The following is a 21,772-nucleotide window of genomic DNA, read 5'->3' on the forward strand; positions in this document are numbered from 1 at the left end:
CTCTTAGATTCATTTATTATATTATATAGGTCTTAGCCCTAACACATGACAAGGTGCGCATTTGGTTCCAGATATATGGCCAGTGCATCGCTCAGCAACTGCCAAAGAAATGTAAGGAAGGGGTTAACAGCAATTTGCAAAATTTATTGTTGATTTTAGGAAGTATTCTTTGTTAGTCTTGTGTGCTGAATTAAAAAATAATTCACTTCAGTAATAAGGAGTCTTGGAAAAAAAAATCCTCTAAAAAGAAAGCCAATATTGTTTAGTTTTCCTTTTTGTAAATTCCAGTTGTCTTCTAGCTGTGCACTAAGGGCCACTACTGACTCCAGGATCAAACAGGTTCCTAGAATCCACAAGCTTTTAATTGGGAGGAAAAGCTTTTTTTTTTTTAAATCCTAGAAAAGGCTCAGCCCTGCCAAATGTTATGGAGGCGAGTAGTGTTGGTGCATACTCTGGCGGGTAAGGACAGCTCACACGAGAAGGGGTTGCAGAAATGGGCCCATAAGCAGGAAAGGTATTTGCACATATGACAGGAGGAAACTTGTAGGAAACTGATTTGAGGGGGGGGAACACTGGCCAGCAAGTCCCAACTTATGCTGTTCTCTTGAATACCCAAACTGCTGGACACTTTGCCAGCCAATCAGCTGCCTCTTTGCCTAATGCCCACTTTCTAAAAATAGGTATGCATTCAGATTTTGGCTATCAATTTAAAGAGAGCTCTTTACTTTGAGAGTTATGTAGTTGGTTCTCTCTGCATGGGAGCTCATGGGCGGAAGGCAGTTCTGCTTGATATATGCATGCACTGAAGGAAAACTACTAGATAATCCGTGCATCAACTGTGCTGATGTATACATGCATGTGCTGCATACATCAGATCAGGCCCTAAACTTATCAATGGGACAACTGGATCTTTTGGATCTATCTATCTATATAGATCCATAGGTAGAGACCCATCTCCTAGTATTACAATCTACCTCTGGCATGAATATATCAACCAGGATTTTTGCCCAGGGGGTGGCGGGAGTCACTGAGGTTAGAATATGATGGACAGTCAGGTGCTCTCTCATTTGCTAGTTCCACCAGTTTCCCACTTCAGTTTCAGGCTTGGAGAATGGGGCCGGAAAGATCTGTCTGTATTGGGGGACATGAGTGAAGGGAAAACTTACAGACATCCTGTTTTACACTTTCCTACTGTCACTGTTTAGGTCCTGCTACTTGCTTTTGTTGATCTCCCTGAGGTGCATGGCCATATTGCACTGCCTCTTGGTGACTGCCAGAAGACTGCTTATTGCAATGTCAGCTCAGTGTTGTAGAGTACCAAGAATGGCCAGTGGCAGGCCCCACAATACTACTCTTGCCTAAGGGTTTCCTCTGCAGCATGTCTCACTCCCTGTGCCAGTTGATGCAGCTGAGAGAAGTGCACCAATGATAAAGGTGAACCAAAAGAGTTCGTTTTTATTTACCAAGAGCCAAGCTCAAGATTTTTGCATTTCTCCTGCATCAATGGCTGACTTTACAGGGACATAAAGCAGACCATTTTCTCATACACTGCCTTAGATAGTGTCCTCTATTTCAGCAGAAGAAACAAAGAACCCTGAATGCAGGTCCTGGCAGGTAAAGATCAGTCTTTTGACTATTTTGTACTGAAATGTATTTACTTGTAACTTTCTCTCACACACATACTCCTTTCCTCAAAAGTGTTGTTCCTCTTCAATCCTAAAACTTTGCTTTGTAAGGACCACCTTCCTTAGCCAAAGCACAGGTGTGGAGGAGACTACATCGGAGCCCATTTATTTATTATTATTATTATTCTGCTAATTCCACCACTATGGTTATCTGGTCACCAAACACTGTTGCTCCTAGTTAAGCCAGAGGGAGCTCTACAGAGGGATATGAGAGGTCCCAGCTTCCAGGAGCCGAGTGGCTTGTCCCTACATTCATCTTATGTCACTGATTTGGGACATTCAACCATTTCCTCTTTTTAGATTTAATTAAGCAATTATTTGTTTCTCCAAAGCTCTTTGGATCATTTCTTAAAACTAGTGAAACACCCATGCTGCAGAAACCCAGTGGAAGCCCACAAGGGATCTGTGAGTGCTACTCTATGACTTTGTTTATGAGCAATCTATGCAGCACAAGAGGCAAGACAGACAATCCTGCCTTGAGGATAACTTCATGGGCACTGCTGCCCTGACTTCCAGTTCAAGGGGACTTTGCCGTCAGCCACATCCAGGAATCCACAAAAGTTGTTGCCTTTGTAGGCCACTGTGTGGAAACAATCAGATTACACTGCAGGACTACAGTCTTGAGAGATTACAGTACAAAGACAATGGGAAAGCCCTTCAGAACAACTGCTCCAACATTCCCGCACAGCTTGGTAAAATGGCACTAACTGGAATTGCTCCTGAAATCTGAGCATGGCAACTCAGGGCTCTTTGGTAGTGATGGATGCACCAAAAGTTGCTGAAGCCACCACCAGGCATTGCTGCCTGAAGTATCTTAATGCCCAACACTGCTCCCCAGGTGCAGCACTAACCGCCCCATCGGTTTGTAGGCTCGGTGTTATCAGTCATGTTTGTGGTATGTAGCTGGTGGACTCCATCCTCCCTGATTTCAGCGTGATCCAAAGAAGGGGCAGGTATCATTCATGCATTGATAGCATTAGCGACATCTGTGAACACAAGACGGCTGGGTCTCTGGAGGGCTCCCTGGCTTGTCAGGAGGATCTGCAGTGAAGCAGTGAGAGATGAGACAAGGCAGGGATATAAGCAAATCCAGGTATCTGTCCAGAAACTACACTGTATCTTTCTTACCTTCATCATAAGGGTTAGTCTGATTAAAAAACAAGGCTGTGACCCAATTGGGCTAGATATTGAAGTCCATGGAGACACGCCAATTTACACCATCGGATAATCTGGATCGTTAGATGTAATTTATCCAGGTTGCATGGATTAGCAACATCTACCCCTCTCTCTCTCCTGCACCCTTTGAATGTCTTCTCTCAATCAATATTTGTATGTACGAGGCGGTCACTTCCAAACTGTTGCAGCACTATGACGCCTTCATCATGAAACCTAGAGAACCTGCCACACACTTGCCATTTTCATCAGAGGCAGCCGCAAGGTAGCAGACCCCAGGGGGATCTGAGGAATCCTGCAGCACAGTCTGTTTTATGCAGGTGATGCACTTCTCCAGTGCTGGGATTGTCTTTGGCACTGCTACTGTGCCATTGTTCCCCTCCTCCCCCCACCTTCATTATCCAAATGAGCTCTTCATTATGTATTTCTCCATGCATCCTGTGTTTCTTCCTAGCAGCATTGTCAGAATCCCTACTTCACAAATTAACATGTTTTAACACACACCCCTCTGCTCCCAACACCTCTCCCCCCCAAACATGCCCACAAGCAGTGCTACAAGGGGCAAGTGATCCCAGAAGAACTGGTCATCTAAAATGGAGTAACCCCATCCCCTGTCCATCCTGTTATGTAGAGTTGGGTTTGAACAAACACCCCCACATTTTGGGGCAGGCAATTAGAATCTAAATTCACACTTGGGTTCAAATTTGGCCACCATCCTTTATTTGTACAATAGTGCCATCAAAACTCCTTATCCAAAACCCCCGTGAATCTCAGAGCATTCAGCTTCCAGATCAAAGGTTTGTAGCTTGCTCTCATTTCTCCCACAACAGTGTGTATTCTTAGAGAAGCAGAATTTTAAGATGGTGACTCTGTCATGGAGAAGATACAACAGCAAAACCCACCATTGTTATCTCAGGTGTCTTTACCTGCCCACATTACAGTTTGCTGCTACATTTTACATGTGTGCTTAGGCAATAAGGGAGGTTCCTTTGGGGAAAAGGCTTTATAGTTACAGCTTCTATTTATTTTTTCCTCTCTTCCCACCCCCAATTAAGCTGCTGCCGATTAGTTACATATATAAAGTGAAATGTGTGTGTGAAAACAAGAGAACTTCCTGCTGCTAAGATAGGAAATGGAAAGGAGTATGTGGGCTGGGTGGTATAGCTGAAGAAAAATCTAAGGAAGGGGGAGCTGTCTACTCTACAGAGGAGCTGCACCATCACATCACTGGCTCAGAGATGTACCTGTTCCAGCCATCCCTGCTGCCTCTGTTTCATAAGAACATCCCCCCCCCCCCAAAACATTGTGAAACTGGCTGAGTCGTAAAAAAACTTTTTCTGCTCCTCCCACAACCCGCTGCTGCCTTTGGCAAATTCGCACGGAGCTAATGTCTTTGCTGAGATACTGCAAGAACTATAATAATAGCAACTGAAAACAACTAGTGGAGACCCTCCTCTCAAAGCACTCCACAAACTAGTTAGTGTAGCAAATCAGCAGCCACGAGGGACTTTGCAGTTGTCATTATGACACATGCCACGGCCACTAACAACTCTGAGGCAGCTGCCAAAGCTAGAACCTGGCTGCTTCTATAACGCAAAGCCCTTCCCATTGAGTTTCTCCTTTAGCTCACCTCTCTGTGTTCTTTCTAAAGCCTTGTGTGCAGTAGCACTCAAGTAGTCAGTTTGGCTAAGTCCACACATACTTTACCATTGCTCTTCTATTCAGACATGCCACGTACACTCACTGCTATGGTCAGAAATGCACTGGAGATTGCACCCGCCTCCCACAGCAAGGCCCATGCTGAGGCACAGGTCTCCACAGCTGCCTTGTGGGTCAACAATAGGGTTAGGTTCCTTAATGCAGATGAGAAATTGGTTGCTCCCTTTTTATGAGGTTTAACCCCCATCATCTGTAAGGCAAGAGACAAATGCAGCTAGTCATGCTCTGCACCTGGGGGGTGACTTACTAATTACCTCCTGGCCAAAGGAGGCAGAGCTTGGCCCTATAAGCAGACTGCAGGAGGTTGGTGTGAGAGAGATGGCTGAGGAGAAAGGTGTTGGTGGAGAGGGGCCCTGGGGCAGGGTCCAACAGACAGGAAATAATGGTGGATGAATGCTACAGGAGCAGGATAGGCCCCTACAAGGGAAGCTGTGAGGTGGAGAGAATAAGGGAACACCAAGGAAGCCTGAGAGGAGCAGAAGGGTGAATAGTTTGAAGATTGGTTTGGACTTACATTTAGAGATGTTCATGCTCCCCCTGAAGGGGTTTAGACTTTTATCTGGTTTGGCTGGAGGGCCAGCCCTCAAATGGACCAGCCCCATTGCAACCCAAAGGAGAGCGTAATAGAGGGCACGCTAGAGACCAGCACCCCATGCGATGTGGTGACTAGAGATGGGTGTGCTCATGAGGGGACAGTACCCTACTATTTGGCCCCTGGAAGCCCCCTGTGCAGTCCTCTGTGTGGGGTAGGCCCTATTTGTTTGTCAGCTCCCACTCCCAGCCTCTACTAGAATCAATTTAACTTGATGCTCTGCTGGGCCCACGTTGCATGTTGAGCAATGAGCTACAGGAAACCTATTTCTAACTGCTGAAACACTCCCTACCCTGTCTTCTAGCTGACCAAATGTGGCATTTTCCCTCCCATTACTTCCCTGTAATGACAGCCCTGTGACCACTCCCTTTCCCAGTTACCCTCCAAGCTGCTCGAGCCTCCCACCACACAGCCCTACAAAAAGCATTTGTTACATGACAAACTACAGTGCATTTGCCAGGCTCAGTAACAACAGGCCTGCCCATCTCTGCATGGGTGGGGGAGAAGGAAGGGCCATGTGACTGTGGAAGGCAACTACTACCTTGCTCTGGGTGGCCTGGGAAGATGCAGCATCTCTCCCGTGTTCCAGCAGCTCCTGTTCCAGCTCATCCTGTTCTTCCGTGGGGTCGAAGTTGTACATGGGCATAAGCTGGTGCCGCAGCTTCTCTAACCTGCCAAGGGAAAGAAGAGCAAAGTGCAGCATCAAAACCTGTGACCAAGGAAAGAGGGTGAGCGAAATAGAAGGAGCATAAAAGCATCTGATGAAGTGGGTTGCAGCCCACGAAAGCTTATGCCCGCAGACATTTGTTAGTCTTTAAGGTGCTACAGGATTCTCATTGTTTTTGCTGAAATAGAAGGGTTAGTCTCCCCAGGGTAACCTGTGGCTGCACAGCACGGGCCCATGTGGGGATTTAAACTGACCTCAAAAGCTCAGGGGGAGCTTTTATCTGCAAGGGGGAGCATGTAACATGCCGGGTCAGTGTGCAGGGCCTCCCCTCCCAACCCCGCAGTGGCTAGTCCGCATGTTGGATAAAAACCTACCACTGCTGGCAGAATTACACCTTCAGCTCAAGTGGTAAAGGCTTGTGTTTGGTTCTGAGTTCAGTCTATTATGATAACCTGGAATGGGGGAAAGAGGCAGGCAGGGATTAGAATATAAAAAGATCTTTTCAGGGAGTTTATGGGTTCATACACCCCTTGTAGTTCTCTGTGGTTTACTTACTCTCAAACTAACACAGCCTGAGCGGCCAAGCAACCCCACAAAGGGTCTCCATTCATGCTGGCCTAGACAAAGCAGTGATGAAAGGTACTGCTGACTCCACCACACACAGGCATGCTTGTATGTAGGTGTTGTAACCCCGGCATATGGTGTGGGTGTAGTATGGGGGGAGGAAGGCATTCCTGAGCTGTTGCAGGCAGGGTCACCACAAATATCCCTTTTTGGCCAAGGCTCAGATGACACATTCTCCGCATGACCCTTTCCTGCCTCTGGCTGGGTTCTGCCCACTAAACCATCTGTACGTTTATAGGCCAGATGTTTCAGCGCTGCCATTAGCTGCTTCTGTTTCTTTCAAATATCTGCTTTTGGGACCAGTTTGGAAGTTTTCTGGTTATGAGCAATGTATCCTACAGGCTCTATACAGCAGACAGTAAGTGAGGCATTGGTGAGATGACCGAGATCCACTATTGTGTGTCCCCATTAGAAATAGCAGGAGAATCAAGTAGAAATATCTTTCCCTGTTTGCCATCCTCCTCCTGATTTTCAGCAGCAAGCTTAATGGGTGATGGGCAGAGGGGGAGGCCATTAAGTCTCAATCTAGGAATCTTAATGTCCTGAAAAATGGGATCAGGGGAAATTGAGGGAATCCAGCATTATGCCTAGCAGTATGGCCATAAATACAGAGGGGAGCAGGGAGAAAGATAGGCTCACAGCCCTTGCCAAACTAAGCCCAAACTTTGGAGAACTGGACTGTGGCAGATGTATCCATGCCAGGCAAACTTCATTGCATCAGGCTGCTGGAGCAGAGGAGCCCTGCCAGTAAGCATAGTGTTCGGACTGGCTGAAATGTGACCAACTCCACACCTCACCGGACATGCCATTGTTACATGGATAACAGCTTCCTTGTACAAACACAGAACCTTCTCCCTTTCTCTAATCCTCCACATGTGAGATGGCTTAGGTGTTGTGTGGGAAACCTAACACCCATTCATAGGACTTTTGATTTCCAAAGTGGCAAGGGATCTACTCAGGAGCTGGCTTTGAAAGGAAATGTAACAATGTGGGGAGAGATCATTTCCCTCATTCCAATAAGAGGCTTCAGGACAACTCTGTATTCCCATCTGAACCATTCCTCTCCCTTCCCCTAGCATCTGCCTGCTAGAGATTTCTTGGCCTTTCCCTTAGTTTTGAAGCGCTGAGACTCTCTGAAAGCAGACAGCACTTACCTCTTCCTCTTCCTGATATAGAGAACCTAGAGGAGAAAAAGAAACACCATTAAAACAGTCCCACTGAGGAGAGGAGCAGAAGATAGTGGACCTTTGCTCTGCCCTCTTTGTGAATGACACCCACTCAGGGCTTGGTGAGAAGAGAGGCTTAGAAAGCTGCTACCTACAGCAGAGCTAGAAGGACTGGTTATGTGGAGCAGCTCCAGGAACTTCAAGGGCTTGTTAAGTATCCTCCGGGGAGAGTGTGAAGATCTAATCCATGTTCTTAAAATTTCACTGCCTAACAATGCATCGCCATATGTTATCTCAAGTGCTGACCCACTGACTCTGTCCAGTCATATCACAGCTAGTCACACAGCTCCTCGCTCTCGCCCCCAACTCTACCTTTGTCAAGGGAGACAGAACTGAACTTTCTGCAGGGGCAGAGATGGTGGAATGAACTTCCCCAGGAACCAAGAGCCATCAACAAACCTCACTGCTCTCCGCTCCAAGTGCAAGGCACAAAGACCTCTTCCAACATAAACACACAGCAACAGGTATATTTATATTACAAAAAGATACTCTAACGGACCAAGGCTTTCCACGGTGCAGGCATCTTTCTTTGGGGAGCGGATCAGAGAATAAACAGATGGATAATCATGTAGCTTAATGCACTACTGGAAGGCACTTAGATGCTGCAGTGATAAGCATGGTATAAAAGCCTATATAGACCAGACGTTACCCCGGATTTACAACTTGGAACAGAATCTGCCCATTTTCTTTTAAATAAACTTCTCAATGCTATTAACAAAAAAAAAAAAAAGTCCTGATATTACACATGGGAACTGGTTCCTAGCATCCTCAAAACTACTGAGCACCCTGCCTGGACTCGTGTCCTGGGAGATCCCAGAAGCACTGATTATTGTGCTGTGATTTGGGTTCCTACTGGGAGCCTAGGCACACCACTTTCTGAGCACTGGATAAAGACCATTAAAAGTTGTGGATCTCAGAGACTTTCGGTGCCCAAAACTTGTGTGGTTCTCTAGTGTGGTGGCTCTTTCTTGGTTCAATCAAGTTACTGGGACTAAAACTGGTGTTGATAAATCAGGCCCACCCTCCCTAGAAAAATGTATTTAGAATCCCTGATGCAGCGGATCTCTCTTACCATCGCTACAGCCAAGCCAATCACAGTAATGATTCCAAATGAGAGTAGCATTGTGCCCAGGCTGGGCCCGCTGCTGACCATGTCTGGGATTTTGGTGCTGTTAAAGCTGGTGTCTTCAGGGCTTATAGTAACAGTTTCTGGTACAGCCCTGTCCAGGGTTGATCCTGAGTCTGGCTCTGAGGTGGTAGTGGTGCTGTGGTACAAATCACGCACAGAGGACGTGCTGTAACTCATCCTGCTCAAGAGCCCACCCCACGTCCACTCCTACTGAACTGTTGTCTCCACCCACTCGGGATTCTTTGATTTCTGCTACAAAGTCATGGAGTCTCTCCTTGTGTCAAGGACCCTCCTGTGAGAGCTATTGAGCAACATCTTCCTTGTTGGCCCTTCTTCGAGGAAATCCTATTGCTTGTCCCTGTGTTTGAGAGAGACAGGCAGAAGCTTAGTGAGTCACAGATGTACAAGGTGACAGTCACAGAAATACATGAAGGCCAACATTTTCTGAAATGTCAACTGATTCTGAGTGTGAGATAGATATTTATAATTTTGAGGGGGGGTTTTTAAGAGATTATTTTTGGGTGCCCAACCTCAGATGGGAAGTGGCTGACTTTTCACAGGTGCTGAATGCCTCCAATTCCAGTTAGAGTTAGTGGGATCTGGGCATGTCAGAATCCGGCCATGACATTTTCAAGCTGAGCACCCGAAACCGGATGCATGCAAAATTAATTGCCACGTTTGAAAATTTTGGTCTAAGTCCAGAACTGACCTTTCTCACTTTGTACCTTTTCAGATTGGTGCTAAATCAGTCTTATGTTCTCCTGTTGCTGTTTCAGCTGTGCCTCCTTGTGGGCACTTATCAAAACTGCCTGATTGCCAATTCCTGATAGATACCCATCCCACAAAATTTGCTACTTTCTGTTTGATCTGATTCCAGGTGGGGCAGAGCTGTCTCCGCCAGTCTGAGGCTGAGCAGTACATTCTCAGTTACCCTGCTTTGTGTTCCTTATGCTTCTTTTAGAGAAAATTACAGGGATAAGCTTAAATTTATTGGATGGAGAGTGGTCAAAAAATGGGACCCAGATCTGAAGCACCCTGGCTTTACAAACCAAAGCCTGCTTTTGTCCAGTTCTAGTGAAACCTTCATCTAGGTACTGGGCTTCCTATTTCACCATTTTTCCCCTCTGCTCCCCATGTGCTTTAAGAGCTAATTTTCTTGAAAGTGGGGGGCAATACTTCTCTCCCAATTTGCTATGAAGGAATGTGAGTACTGCATACAGTTCTGAAAGCCCTATCTCAAAAATTATATTTTAGAATTAAAAAAGGTGCAGAGAAGAGCAAAGAAAATGATTAGGGGGATGGAACAGCTTCCAGAAGAGGAGAGATTCAAAAGACTGGGATTGTTCAGTTAGAGAAGAGACAATTAAAGGGGAATATGATAGAGGTCTATATTTCACAAATGGTGTGGAGAAAGTAAATCAGGAAGTGTTATTTACCTCTTTACATAACACAAGAACAAGGGTCACCTGATGAAATAAATAAGCAGCAGGTTTAAAACAAACAAAAGGAAGTACTTCACACAATGCACAGTCAACCTGTGGAACTCATTGCCAGGGAATTGTGAAGGCCAAAACTATAACTGGGTTCAAAAAAATTAGATAACTTCATGGAGGATAGGCCTATCAATGGCTATTAGTCAAGATGGGCCTGGGACACAATCCCATGGTCTGAAACCTCCAACTGCCAGCATCATCTGGCACTGGCTGCTGTCAGAGAGTACTGGGCCAAATGGACCGTTGGTCTGGCCATTCTTATGAATGCAGGGAGATATTTGCCAGGTCTCCGATGAAAACAGAGCTGTATCTGCTGGCTGCTAACCACTGATATAACACAAGCCAATTCAGCATCAAAGTATGTAACTGCCTAACCCCGCTTCAAGGCAGGGTTTCTGGCATCTAACCCTGAAAAGAGGCAAGTGATCCAGGGATGTGTTTAAATGGTGGGAGAGTAAAAGGGAGATGTTTGGGGAATAAGGTTTAGAATGGTTGATGGTGTTCTTCTCAATATGTGTGATGGGAGTATGAAGAAGGAACTGTTCTCTCCTGCCTTGCAGTACATAACTGCTCTGTAGAGTATCTTTCTGTTAATAGAATAGTGGTGATACCTTAGATTTCAATGTGCAAACTACATCTGTGTGCATCCGAGGAACAAAAAATACTGCAGAGGTGGAGGATACTTTGAGGAAAAGCAAGGAAGTTGACTTTTTTTTTCTTTTAAATGATCCAGTTTCACAAAAAGTCACAAAAATATTGAGATTTGCTGTTTTTTGGAGTTTTTTTAAGCTTCAGTAAATCATGTAGGGCAATTTTTAATTCAAAATGGGTCCTATTTCTGATTGTAAATTGTTAAATTTATTTCAAACAAATCTGTTCACCCTGGAAATATGCAAAACTTTGAATTTTGCATGCTTTGATGGTGCAAATGACCATTTTGGTGCAGCAAAATAGCTTGAAATTTAGTTGCACTACTATTGTTTGTAATAATTGTTGTTTTCACAGAGGTCCACCATGTACAGGAGTCACTTAATCCAACACTAAAATCCAGCCATCTCTGGGATGAAATGCTGCAACCAACCTGCTCCAGTAAAGCCAAGAAACTGCTTTAAGAGAAGAAGTGGGTCTCTTGAAAATTTCCTTGAGGTAAGCAAGATTATGCCCCCTTACCCCAGCTAAGGATATGGCCTAATGTTTTCAAATACTTTTTAGATGGGTGGTTCTCTTATTAGGTTGGGAGCCCTACTGCTGTATGATTTTGATTTGCATGCTGCTAAGGGCATCAACAGTGGACTCTTCGCAGTGTTAGAGACACATCTTTAAAAGTGGTTCCAGCTAAAAGGGTTTCTGATGTGGCTTGGATGACCAGTTCCAAAGCCAGGTTCTTTTCAGAAATCACATGCTAGTCTAGGTTCTAGCACAGCTAAACTTCTCTGGACTGTCAACCAGAAGGTTTAATTCAGGCTCAACCCAGAACCCAGTTGTTATGATGGTGGGACTAGTTGTGGATAAATTAGACATTATCCAACTCTCATCCTAGTGCCAATGAGCTGGAGGTGTCCGTAATCTGACCATGCTTCATCTCTACAGCATGGCTTTGGTAATGGCTATAGGGCTAGCGGCCATCGCTATCCATTGCATGTATCTTTATAAACTCTAATTCTGGGTGACAAAATTAAAACGCAAAGGTGACAGAAGGAATAGAAGATGAGCCAGATTCTCAACTAATGTGAATTGCTGCAGTTCCATTGATTACAGCATCTGAGAATCTGGCCTCGTAGCTGTTTATTCTAAGTTATCCATTTAATAAAATATAATATATTGCCAGGGCCCTTTTGTGCTGGGGTCTAGTAGGGCTGTGAGTCAGGAGAGCTTGGTTCTTTTCTCTTAGGCCAACACTTTCAAATTTGACTCAAGCAGGAGCTGTGGGTGATCAGCACCTCTGAAAAATCAGGCCATTGATTTACGTACCTTATTTTAGTTTTAATATCTTAATGCTTAGTTCCCCATCTGTCTGGCAGGGTAATGATATTTACCTAAGGGCTTTGGGATGTCTGGATAAAAGAGCCAAGGAATTATTAGGATGTTCATTATTACTCTGGCTTGAATTATCACCAAAGAGAAGAATATTCAATATCAACCACCATCTCTAACATGTGGTGTTTGGTCGTTACAGCCTCATGGGATGTGGGTTTTCAGAGTGAGATGTTGTGGTTTCCTCTTAAACCACCCTGTAGATGGCTGGCCACTCAGCCTGCCTATGTAGTCCCCCATGGCATGGCCCCACTCCCATATGCCCCTTGCTGCTCTGGTTACCATCTTTCAGCAGAAAGTAAGATGGGCCATTGACTGAGCAGATTTCCATCCTACCCTTCCTCCTGCTCCAGGACTGTAAGGTTGCCTGGCTCCTTCATCCATTGCTCTCAAGAACATTCATTACACGTTAATTAGAAAATTCACCTTGATGTCTCTCCCCATTGCGGGGTAGTGGGAGGGGGAGGCCACGAGAGGGGCTGCAGGCCCTGGGGTTACAATTAACTCAGTCTCTGTCCTGAGATAAAAAAGATCTTCCTTAGAGGGTGGTGGCTGGCTCCACAGCATCTCCAAGACCAATTGATTATCCAACTTTTGTGAGCCTTTTCAAGGTGGGGTTTGGGAAGATGCCATTCCAAATCCATTTCAAGGACTAGAGGAGCCAACTGAATTCTGCAAAGCTGCCTGCCACAGCTTGGTGATGGGTCTCACCAGAGAGGGTTTCAGGGCTTTATCTTCATGGACAGTCACTGCCTCTTTCCCCAGCACTGGGAAGTGTCCCTTCAGACTTTTCCAACGAGCCAAGCCTTCCCAGCCTGAACCATTTTGGGGCATCTCTTGTGCAGAGGGTGGGATGCATGGAGGGGAGATTACCATTCCATCAGGGCTAGCCATTACTGCTGAGTCACAAACCCACTCCCCTAAACATTCCTGAAGATAAGTCAGCCTGCTGTGTGAGGGGGTGTCACACAGGCAATGAGACCAGCCTTGCCTGTGCTATAATTAGCTATCTCCCAGCTGAAGGAGGCAGGACTAATTGGGGTCAGGTGACAGCCTGATGGACACCTGGATCTCAGAAAAGGGCAGAGAATGCAAGTTGGGTTCCCATGGGAGGAGCAAGGGACTCCAGGGAAGGAACCTGGGAGTCAGGGCTCCATTGCAGAGCAGAGAGAATTAAAGAAAGCTCAGAAGGGGCTGGAAACTGAGCCCAGTGGGACAGAAGAAATCTTTTTAGGTCCTCCTAAGCCTCATCTTCCCCCACGTACATCTTTGGACACAGAAAGCGTCTCACACCCATGGAGCTACCTCAGTTGGACTTCATGTGATAGGATTTCTGTATCATCCCATATTACAAATGGACCTTCATATACACAAAGATGCCCAACAAACAAGTTTTAACCAGAGAGAAAGACTGTGAAGCCTCTAGTGAAGCAGAGAGAACAGAAGTCACCCACTCTCAATGAAAACAAGATAGCAATGCTCCTCCCTTTCCTTTGAGAGCTCCCCTTCTCCTGACTGAGCTGGCTTTAAAATTCAGTCTGTTTCATTCAGTCTTGGGGGGATTTGACATACTGGAATAAGGAGGATTGGTGGGGGAAATTCATTGCCTGCTTATATTAACCTAATGTCCTGGCCAAATTCCAACTCTGTCACTTCTATTCTCTCTACATAAAATAGCTGGCCCCCATCTGCATTTTCAGTTGAGGTTATTCTTCACTTCCTCTTCTAAAAATCTTTTTATAGTACTGTGGGTACAGGATGGTTGCCAAATTCCACCCCAGAAGTAGCTGCATTTCAGTAATGGATGATCCATATTCATATAGTGATATGCTTTCATAGTTTCCTGCCAGGGGTAATGAGACTGTTTCCTACACCAGCTTTCAGTCCCACTGGTCTGCCCTGGATTCAGCTCCCTCCCACCTACTTTCAGTGTAACAAGCTGGTGCATAGCCCTCCCGCACAAGTGCCTGAACAAAACCATGACATCAGCACTTACTTACTTCCTCCCGGATGAGGAGTCAAGTCCTCTTCTGGTTCCAGTCGTCCGTCTCAGACTGGGAGAGTAGCCCAGGCCAAGCTCCCTGAACCAGCAGGCAGACAGGGGGAGTACCCACAGCTCACACAGACACAGTAGCCGCTGGCTTTGTCTCCGGAGAGCTACTGTCTGTCTGTCTAACCTTGTCGTCTCCCACCACAACTGGGACAAGAACACAAGTGCATAAGGTTGAGTGGTGTGTGTGTGCGTGTGTGTATGCGCTGAGGGATAGAAGCAAATTGCCCTCCCATACAGAAAGCTGCTTTCAATGGACACCAGAGAGCAGAGAGCGACCTTAGCAGATGGATAATTCTTGGCTTGGTGGAGACAAGGCTGTCAAGCTGCCTTGAGCAGTGGAACTCAGATTGCTTGTGCCGGAGATAGAGGACCTGCAGCTGCTGTCATTACGCTACTTGCCATTGTATTTTCCAAGATGCCAGAAGCTGCTCACCCCTCCTCCCCTTTCTCTGATCTGCTTTGATCTGCTTTTTGCCGGGGATTGGCAGGGAGAGGACAGGACTCTGGCTCAGGGTTGGCCAGCCCGTTTGTCACTCATAAACTGTTGCTGCTGCAGGGAGATTGAGGTTAAACAGTGGGAAACTGGGATTTGGAGCACCATGCGCTCTCAGTCTAGAAAGATGCTCACATGCCCCATAGACTCTGAGTTAAAGCATGGTGGCAGGGGTTGGAGGGAGTTTAGTTCCTGTATAACCTTTAGGATTGTGTTTCACTTTGCAGTGCTCCCATTGTGCTTGGTTATATGGAATTCTAGCTTTGCTCAAGTCTTCTCAGGAGAAATTCACCAGGAGGGCATTGGTCCCCACCCATCACCACTGTGCCTTTTACCCAGTGCAATTTCCTTTGGTCTCTGCCAGTGATGATCATGTCAATTGTAATTTTGCCCTTCCATCTTGCATCTTTCAACCGAGAATCTGAAAATGCTTTATAATTTTTTTTTAAACTGAAGTATAATCTTAACTGGCAACTCATATCCAATCTTTTAGTTTCAGCCTCTGTCTGTGGGAAGGAATTTGGAAGATAGTAGTGAAAATTGAGCTCCTTTACACTGGGGTCAGTCACGAGAAACTTTATGAAATTTCACCAGCACAAAATCAACCTACTGTAAGCGAAGCAACTCCGGCACCAGATGCACGCTGCTCATCCAGTAAAGGCAGTGATTAAAGTGAACTGAAAGAAGGGCGGGGGGGGGGGGTCTATAATCATCTGGGCCCAGCAACTTTGGTAAAACAGTGCTTACACTGCACATCTCAATTAAAAAACCAATTTTTTGAAACCCCTCTTCCCCACAATTTAAGCACCGAGTAAAGATGGTGCTGAGATTTCATCCCTAGTCGGACTCTGGAATTGCAGTGAATGCTCCCTACCCCCCAGCAAAGCCAGCAATTCATATCCTTGCAATGCTTTCCAAAAAATATGAAGGCTGGATTTTATACCAGTGAGCCCTTCTCCTGCTCACAAACACAATGACTCAAACTCCCTGATCCTTTGCAGACAATACCAGAGACAGAAGGTCAGGCTGGCAAATTGTATATATTTATTTTTTATCAGAAGGTTGGGTTTTTGGGGGGAGGGCAGGGGGCCTTAGTGGGAGATGTGGGCACAGGATGGAATATTGTTGTCTGGTCATATACAAAATTTGTAGGGGTCCATTTAAAATTTGTGTATTGATTCTTAATTACAACATATTATAACTGCACAAGATACAGAAAAAGATTTAAAATCTGGCTAATAATGACTGCAAAAGGCATCCTTAATGAGAAACATACCAGTGACTGTCCTTCCGTGGGTTATTAAAGAGACGAGGTGGTCAGGTAATATCTTTTATTGGATTAACCTCTGTTGGTGAGAGAAACAAGCTTTCGAGCTTACACAATGTTCTTTTTCAGGTTACACAGAGAAGGGTGTTAGTGGCTGAACCCCATCTCCTGAATTATTGTTGTTTGCATAGTGGGCTGAGGACTGGAAATGTGCACACATTTAACCAAAAGACAGTCCCTGCCCCTAAAGGGCTTCCAGTTTAAGCAGAACACAATCTAGGGCATGAGATCCCATGTGGGGAGCATGAGACGCTGGGTTCAGTCTAAGGTGGCTGCCTAAGCCTTCCAGAAAGGCCGCTGTTAATTACACAATGGGGTTGAAAGAAGGTGAGGAACACCTGCTCTAAACTCCGGACGATGACCCGAGCCGGGCTTGGCTGAGCTCTCCCTCTCCCCCCAGCAGCCGCTCAGCTCTCCCTGGACTGGACCGGGCCGGGCCGAGCCGAGCCTGCTGCTGGCGGGGGAACGGTGCTGCAGAGCGGCTGGCGCGGCGGGCGCTGTAGCCCCACTGGGGAAGCGGCGCGCGCCCAGTGCTAGGCACGAGCGAGTGAGTGTGCGGCGCCCGCGCGCTGCGCTGCCTCGTGCCGGCCGGGCTCGGGGGCGGGAACTGGAGCCGGATCCGGATCCGGAGAGCGCCAGCGCCGCCTTGACTCTGAGCCGCTGCCTCCAGCCTGCCCCGCACTTGGGTCGCGTTGCGGGGAGAAGGACGGAGGCTGGGCGGACGATATGTGGCAAATAACCCGCTGACTCTCGCCCCAGGTAGCTCCACCCTCTTCGCTCTTCGTTCCTGGGGCTTTTGTTTGCCCCCCTCCCGCCCCTTTTCTCTCAGCCCAGCGGGGTCAACCCCCGAGTCGGTTTGACTCTTTCTGTTTCTAGCCGCCCCTCCCCCCCCGGTTTCAGCCCGTCCGTCATGCAGCGTCTGGGGTGATGAAAAGCAGCTGTTCCGGCTGGTATTTGAATAACAAACCCCTGTGGTAAAACCTCGGCGGAGGGGTACAAAAGGCAATATTTTGGGCAGATGTGGCTCCCCCATTGGCGCTCTGACACCTTAGCCCCCCCTACGAAAACATTTGCTCCTCTGCTCTAGGCCAGACCGCAGCTGGGAAACCTTCCTTGGTTTTTGCAATGGCCCGGCCCGGCCCCTCTATGCACTTGAATTCGGGGGCGAGGAGGGGGGGCATCTCGCGGGCCTTTTAAGCAGCACCCCTGTCAGCCTTCCAAAAGGAAAAGGGGGGGAGGAGAACCCATAGCAGCTGCAGCTGAAGGGACAGTGTCCCCTTCCAGACCAAAAGGGGGGGGAAGTTTTGACCTGTATTCTCCATTAAATCACAATTCTAAAGTGTGACATCAAGCAACTGTTTTATAGTGTTCTAGCTCCCTTTCTCTTTTTCTTCCTTTCCTTTTAGTCTTCTTGTTTATTTCTCTTGGTTCCATGCATGGATGCAGCCATTGTTCTCTATTCAAGGTGCCCAGGGATTCCCTCTGGTAGATTTTCCTGTCCTGACCTGGCCCTTCTCTCCATTTGTATGTCCCTGCCCACAATTCCTACCGTTCATGAGCCAATTTACCTTCCATCTCCCTCTTCCCCACTTCCTTGACCTCTCTCCTTTCCCCTGCCCAATCTGTTCACATGGGATCCGGAGCCCACTTCCCACTCATTCTCCAAATGCAGCTGATGAGAGTGTTTTGTAGGGTGGTTGACAGTGAATTTGCAGTGGTCTTACTATCTCACTCCAGGAGTGGGTGAGTGCCATGAGCTCATGTTAAGATGGAGAATTTGGGAAAGACTAGAAATAGAACAAGGGTGGCACAGGGATGGTGTGTTAGGGAGAATGGAACCAGGGCAGTGGGACAGGACATCCAATGCAGCCATCTCAGATGCATTATGGGACAAAATGTCCGATGCCAAGAAGTGATTACTGTTTAGCCATAACTGTGTACTGGCTTCTCCCCGACCGAATGTGTTGACTGGCCCATCCTTAGAGAGAGAGGCCTGCAGAGCTGAGCAGCATTGCTATGGTATGGGCTGTGGAGGCAGCTCTCTCCAGGAGAGACGCTAACGTGTCCCCAGTTAGGCTTCATGAGTCATTTTGTCTGTGGAATCATTTTACACCTTGAAAACAGGTTTTGGTGCTGGGGAGAGGTGCTGAAGCCTGGAGTCTGTTTATCCACAACACAAGCAGCAGCATGCCATGCTACCCACATGCTGCCCCAACAGGGCTTCAACCCTGCAGCACAGGAGTGATAGGGAGTCTGGACTCTGCGCTCATTCACTGCCCCTTCTGTAATGCCAGAAAGAAGGTGGGGATCACTTTGAGCCAGTTATGGCAGTGGTTTGGTGTGAGGATGTTTGTCCGTGGGGCAGCGGGTTGAGACGATGGACTCATTTAACACTGGTCCCCTGGTGCCCATTCGTTGGTAACTCTCAATTGCTACTGTCCAAGGCAAAATGGAGCTGGTGACCTGAGAGGCAAAAGCCCCATTTCCCTGTTCTCAGTGTCCTGCCCCTACTAGTTTCCTGCTGTTTAATATCAATCTTTTACACATAGATGCATTTTGTGATAGCAAGAATGATTGTGTTTTCCTGTGGACTGTGAGTGCTGTTCTGGGGAATGGGGCAAGATCCTGCTCTCTGGTGTGTGGATAAGGAATCCCTTTGACTCACTAGCCCATATGACACATGCGCTCACTCTTTCTCTTTCTCTCTAGCTCAGCAGAGGAATGACACCTTTCACAACACCCATGGGCATGAGAAGCCTCCCGCAGCAGCAGTGTCTGTTGGGCATTTAGCAGCAGTGATGTGTGTGTCCAGGGGTGATGACACCAGCCTGCTGAGGCTTGAGATTGACTAGACCTGGTGAAGGTGGCCCAGGAAGAAAGGACACACGTGGCATCTTGGAAGTCATAAGTGGCCTCTGAGAAGATGAGGCTCCTCACCAGCCCATTGCGAAGGATGCTGTTGGGTCTCCTGAATTGCTGTGAAGGAAAGGGAGTGAGTCCTGCCAAATGCTCTGCCCTAAGGCACAGCCTGCTTCTGAGGAAGAATTTCAGTGCTAAAGTGACAGCAGCTGAGCTGGTCAGCTACTGGCGAGGTGTGTTTGAGGCGAACAAGATCCCCGAAGCACAGGAATCCAGCGAGTATATCGTTTCTTATGTCCTGGGAGCAAAGACAGTTAAGTAGTGTGGAAGGAATTATGGTTGTGTGGTCAGAGCACTCTTGACTTCTCCACAAACTCGCTTGCTGATATTGATAGACTGTTTACTGTCTCTCTGCCTCTGTTTCCGCAGCTATAAAATGGGGAGAATAACACTTCCCTGCCTCATATGGCAGGGTGTGAGACTAAATTCATGAATGTTTGTAAAGCATTTTGTCTTCCTCTAATGATTTCTGTAAAGGTATCTGCAGTGGTTAGCAATACATAACTGGCCTGTAGCTGTTGTGGCCCTGAATTCAGCCCCCTCTTCTGAACCCCAGAACTTGGCAGAGAAATGCAGAAGAATAGTTTGAATTGGTCACTTCTAAGTCTATATGTAGATTCTGCTAATGATTTAGGATCTCAAGGAGCCTGGGGTGGTGTTTATTTGTGAACATTCCAATACCCTTTAGAGGTGTAGTTAGGGGAGAAAGATGTGCAAGCTGCACAGGTGTGGGCAGGTATTAAAGTGATCTTCTCTTCAGTTTCACAGCTTGAGTGTTGGCAGCCTCTCCACTCCACTCACAGCGGAACAGCAGCAACAGGTTCAGCAGCTGAGTGCAAAGCGGCTACAGAGGTAGGAGCGTCCCCTTTAAAACCATCCCAGCCTCTTTTCCATCCAGTGTGGTTTCCTCTGACCTTACTGCGAACAGGAGAATGGAGGAAACAGAGTGAGAGGGGAGTGCGTTCACACTTACCATGCTAGAGCAGGCGCTAGTGCTGTGTCGGTGTTGAATGACAAGGAAATGGCGGTAATAGGAGTCTGTCACTGGAACAAGAAGGACATGTGGAAAAGAGGCCAGGCCCAGCTGCATGTTGCCTTTGAATCCATAAGAGAAATTATCAGTAGTGCCTTGTGTCTGTACCTTCTGCCAGGAGCCTCCACTCCTCTGTCAGTTTCAACTGGCTACAGTGCACTTCTCAGCTCCCTGACCAAACTGTTATGCAGTGTTGTTCTTCAGTGTTAAACAGCTGTCATGCTTCACCCCAGAGGTGACAGATCCAGCATCTGGAGAATTTTCTTATGTTGGGGGTCTCCCTGGCTGTTGGCAAAACCCAGTATTCACCCCTCGCCCCCCCCTCCATACGCAGGATCTCTCAGTACAGGGATGAATTGGACCTAGTGTCTGCAAGTCACCTGGAATTGGAGGTGGTGGGGCATTCTGTGGGGAGAGGAAATGCTTGGGGACTTATATCATTCAGAAAACTGAGAGATCTTTAGGAAGGCATCTGGAGTGAGCCTAGAAGAGATGTGGCAAAGCTTAACCCTTTGGATACTGCAGACATACATGTACATCCTCCCAGTTATTCATGTGACTGGTGGTTATGGAACATTCCTATGTCCTGCAGGAAGGGTTAACTCTGCGATGCATGCCAGAGGAGGGTGTAGAGGATTCTAGAAGAGGTATTGTGTGTCAGCAGTGGCTGTTCTACATCATGCATTATCTCCTCATTGCTCAGGTGCTCTTGGATCATCTTATGATCAGAGTTACAAACTCCTGGTATTGTTTGACTGGGAGAAGGTGGCAAGTTGCTTTCTTCTGGCTACCAGTAAGAATGCAACAGTGATCACTACTCCAAAAGAGGAGTGAGTTGTGGGGCTCCAGGAAAAGATGCGGACATGATCCCAAAATTCAGTTGTTAGTAACAGGCTGTAGTCCCTCTTGGGGAAGTAGACGCACCACTCCCAGCCTTAATAGTTAGACCCCTTCAGTTCCATATCCTAGGATCTTTAGTAGTACCAGACATTGCCCTCCAGAGGGTAAGTGCTAGCAGTGTCAGTGCCCAGGGCTTGGAGGTTGATAAGAAAGTAAATGCAATCATAGAATAGAATCATAGAACGTTAGGGTTGGAAGGGACCTCAGAAGGTTGTCTAGTCCAACCCCCTGCTCAAAGCCCGACCAACCCCAACTAAATCATCCCAGCCAGGGCTTTGTCAGGCCGGGCCTTAAAAACCTCTAAGGATGGAGATTTGTCCACCTCCCTAGGTAACCCATTCCAGTGCTTCACCACCCTTTTCATGAAAAAGTTTGTCCTAATAACCAACCTAGACACCCCCCACTGCAATTTAAGACCATTGCTCCTTGTTCTGCCATCTGCCACCACTGAGAACAACCTAACTCCATCCTCCCTGGAACCCCCCTTAAAGTAGTTGAAGGCTGCTATCAAATCTCCCCTCGCTCTTTTCTTTTGCAGACTAAATAAGCCTAGTTCCTTCAATCTCTTCTCATAAGTCATGTGCTCGAGCCCCCTAATCATTTTCGTTGCCCGCTGCTGACTGTCTCCAATTTGTCCACATCTTTCCTGTAATGGGAGGTCCAAAACTGGACATAATACTCTAAATGAGGCCTCACCAGTGCAGA

General features: G+C 47.1%; 2 protein-coding genes and 1 long non-coding RNA gene across 9 annotated transcripts in view; 2 read left to right on the forward strand and 1 right to left on the reverse strand.

Moving 5' to 3' along the window:
- Positions 1-874: 874 nt before the first annotated feature.
- On the reverse strand, positions 875-14,391 carry CUNH3orf18 (chromosome unknown C3orf18 homolog). Of its 4 annotated transcripts, XM_067568057.1 has the most exons (5): positions 14,339-14,389; positions 8,759-9,173; positions 7,615-7,640; positions 5,711-5,840; positions 875-2,726 (listed from the first exon to the last, which is right to left on the reverse strand). In XM_067568057.1, exons 2-5 carry the CDS (start codon positions 8,990-8,992, stop codon positions 2,646-2,648), a joined length of 471 nt encoding a protein of 156 aa, XP_067424158.1. In that variant the 5' UTR covers positions 8,993-9,173; positions 14,339-14,389; the 3' UTR covers positions 875-2,645. The 4 variants fall into 4 exon arrangements, 3 of the variants coding, with proteins under 3 accessions (XP_067424158.1, XP_067424157.1, XP_067424156.1); XM_067568056.1 differs by lacking the exon at positions 875-2,726 and having other exon boundaries at positions 5,549-5,840; positions 14,343-14,391; XM_067568055.1 differs by lacking the exon at positions 875-2,726 and having other exon boundaries at positions 5,549-5,840.
- Positions 4,906-8,943, forward strand: LOC137166371 (uncharacterized). Its single transcript, XR_010923672.1, has 2 exons — positions 4,906-5,897; positions 7,636-8,943. It is a non-coding gene; the product is annotated as an uncharacterized lncRNA (long non-coding RNA).
- The window catches only part of HEMK1 (HemK methyltransferase family member 1), a 103,436-nt gene continuing 93,017 nt past the window's right edge, over positions 11,354-21,772 (forward strand). For 3 of the 4 annotated variants that reach the window (XR_010923669.1, XR_010923670.1, XM_067568053.1), the window contains exons 1-3: positions 16,439-16,974; positions 18,925-19,387; positions 19,895-19,986. Coding sequence is in view for 2 of the 4 variants with exons in the window: in XM_067568053.1 (XP_067424154.1) it covers positions 19,139-19,387; positions 19,895-19,986 (341 nt within the window). In the remaining 2 variants the exon portion in view is untranslated. Of the gene's footprint in view, positions 11,455-16,438; positions 16,975-18,924; positions 19,388-19,894; positions 19,987-21,772 lie in introns of those variants that run through there. The other variant, XM_067568054.1, reaches the window with a different exon arrangement.

This window comes from Emydura macquarii, unplaced genomic scaffold, assembly GCF_026122565.2.
Source record: "Emydura macquarii macquarii isolate MOO-44397 ecotype Brisbane River unplaced genomic scaffold, CSIRO-AGI_Emac_v2 contig_2846, whole genome shotgun sequence".
Lineage (NCBI taxonomy): Eukaryota > Metazoa > Chordata > Testudines > Chelidae > Emydura > Emydura macquarii.

What these genes read in the sequence shown, in the direction of transcription:
- CUNH3orf18 (XM_067568056.1), bottom strand. Translation starts at nt 8,992, where the DNA reads ATGAGTTACAGCACGTCCTCTGTGCGTGATTTGTACCACAGCACCACT. An exon ending in TTGGCTTGGCTGTAGCGATG is followed by an intron (nt 7,641 to 8,758) that starts GTAAGAGAGATC and finishes TTTCTCCTCTAG; the next exon opens with GTTCTCTATATCAGGAAGAG. An exon ending in TATATCAGGAAGAGGAAGAG is followed by an intron (nt 5,841 to 7,614) that starts GTAAGTGCTGTC and finishes TTCCCTTGGCAG; the next exon opens with GTTAGAGAAGCTGCGGCACC.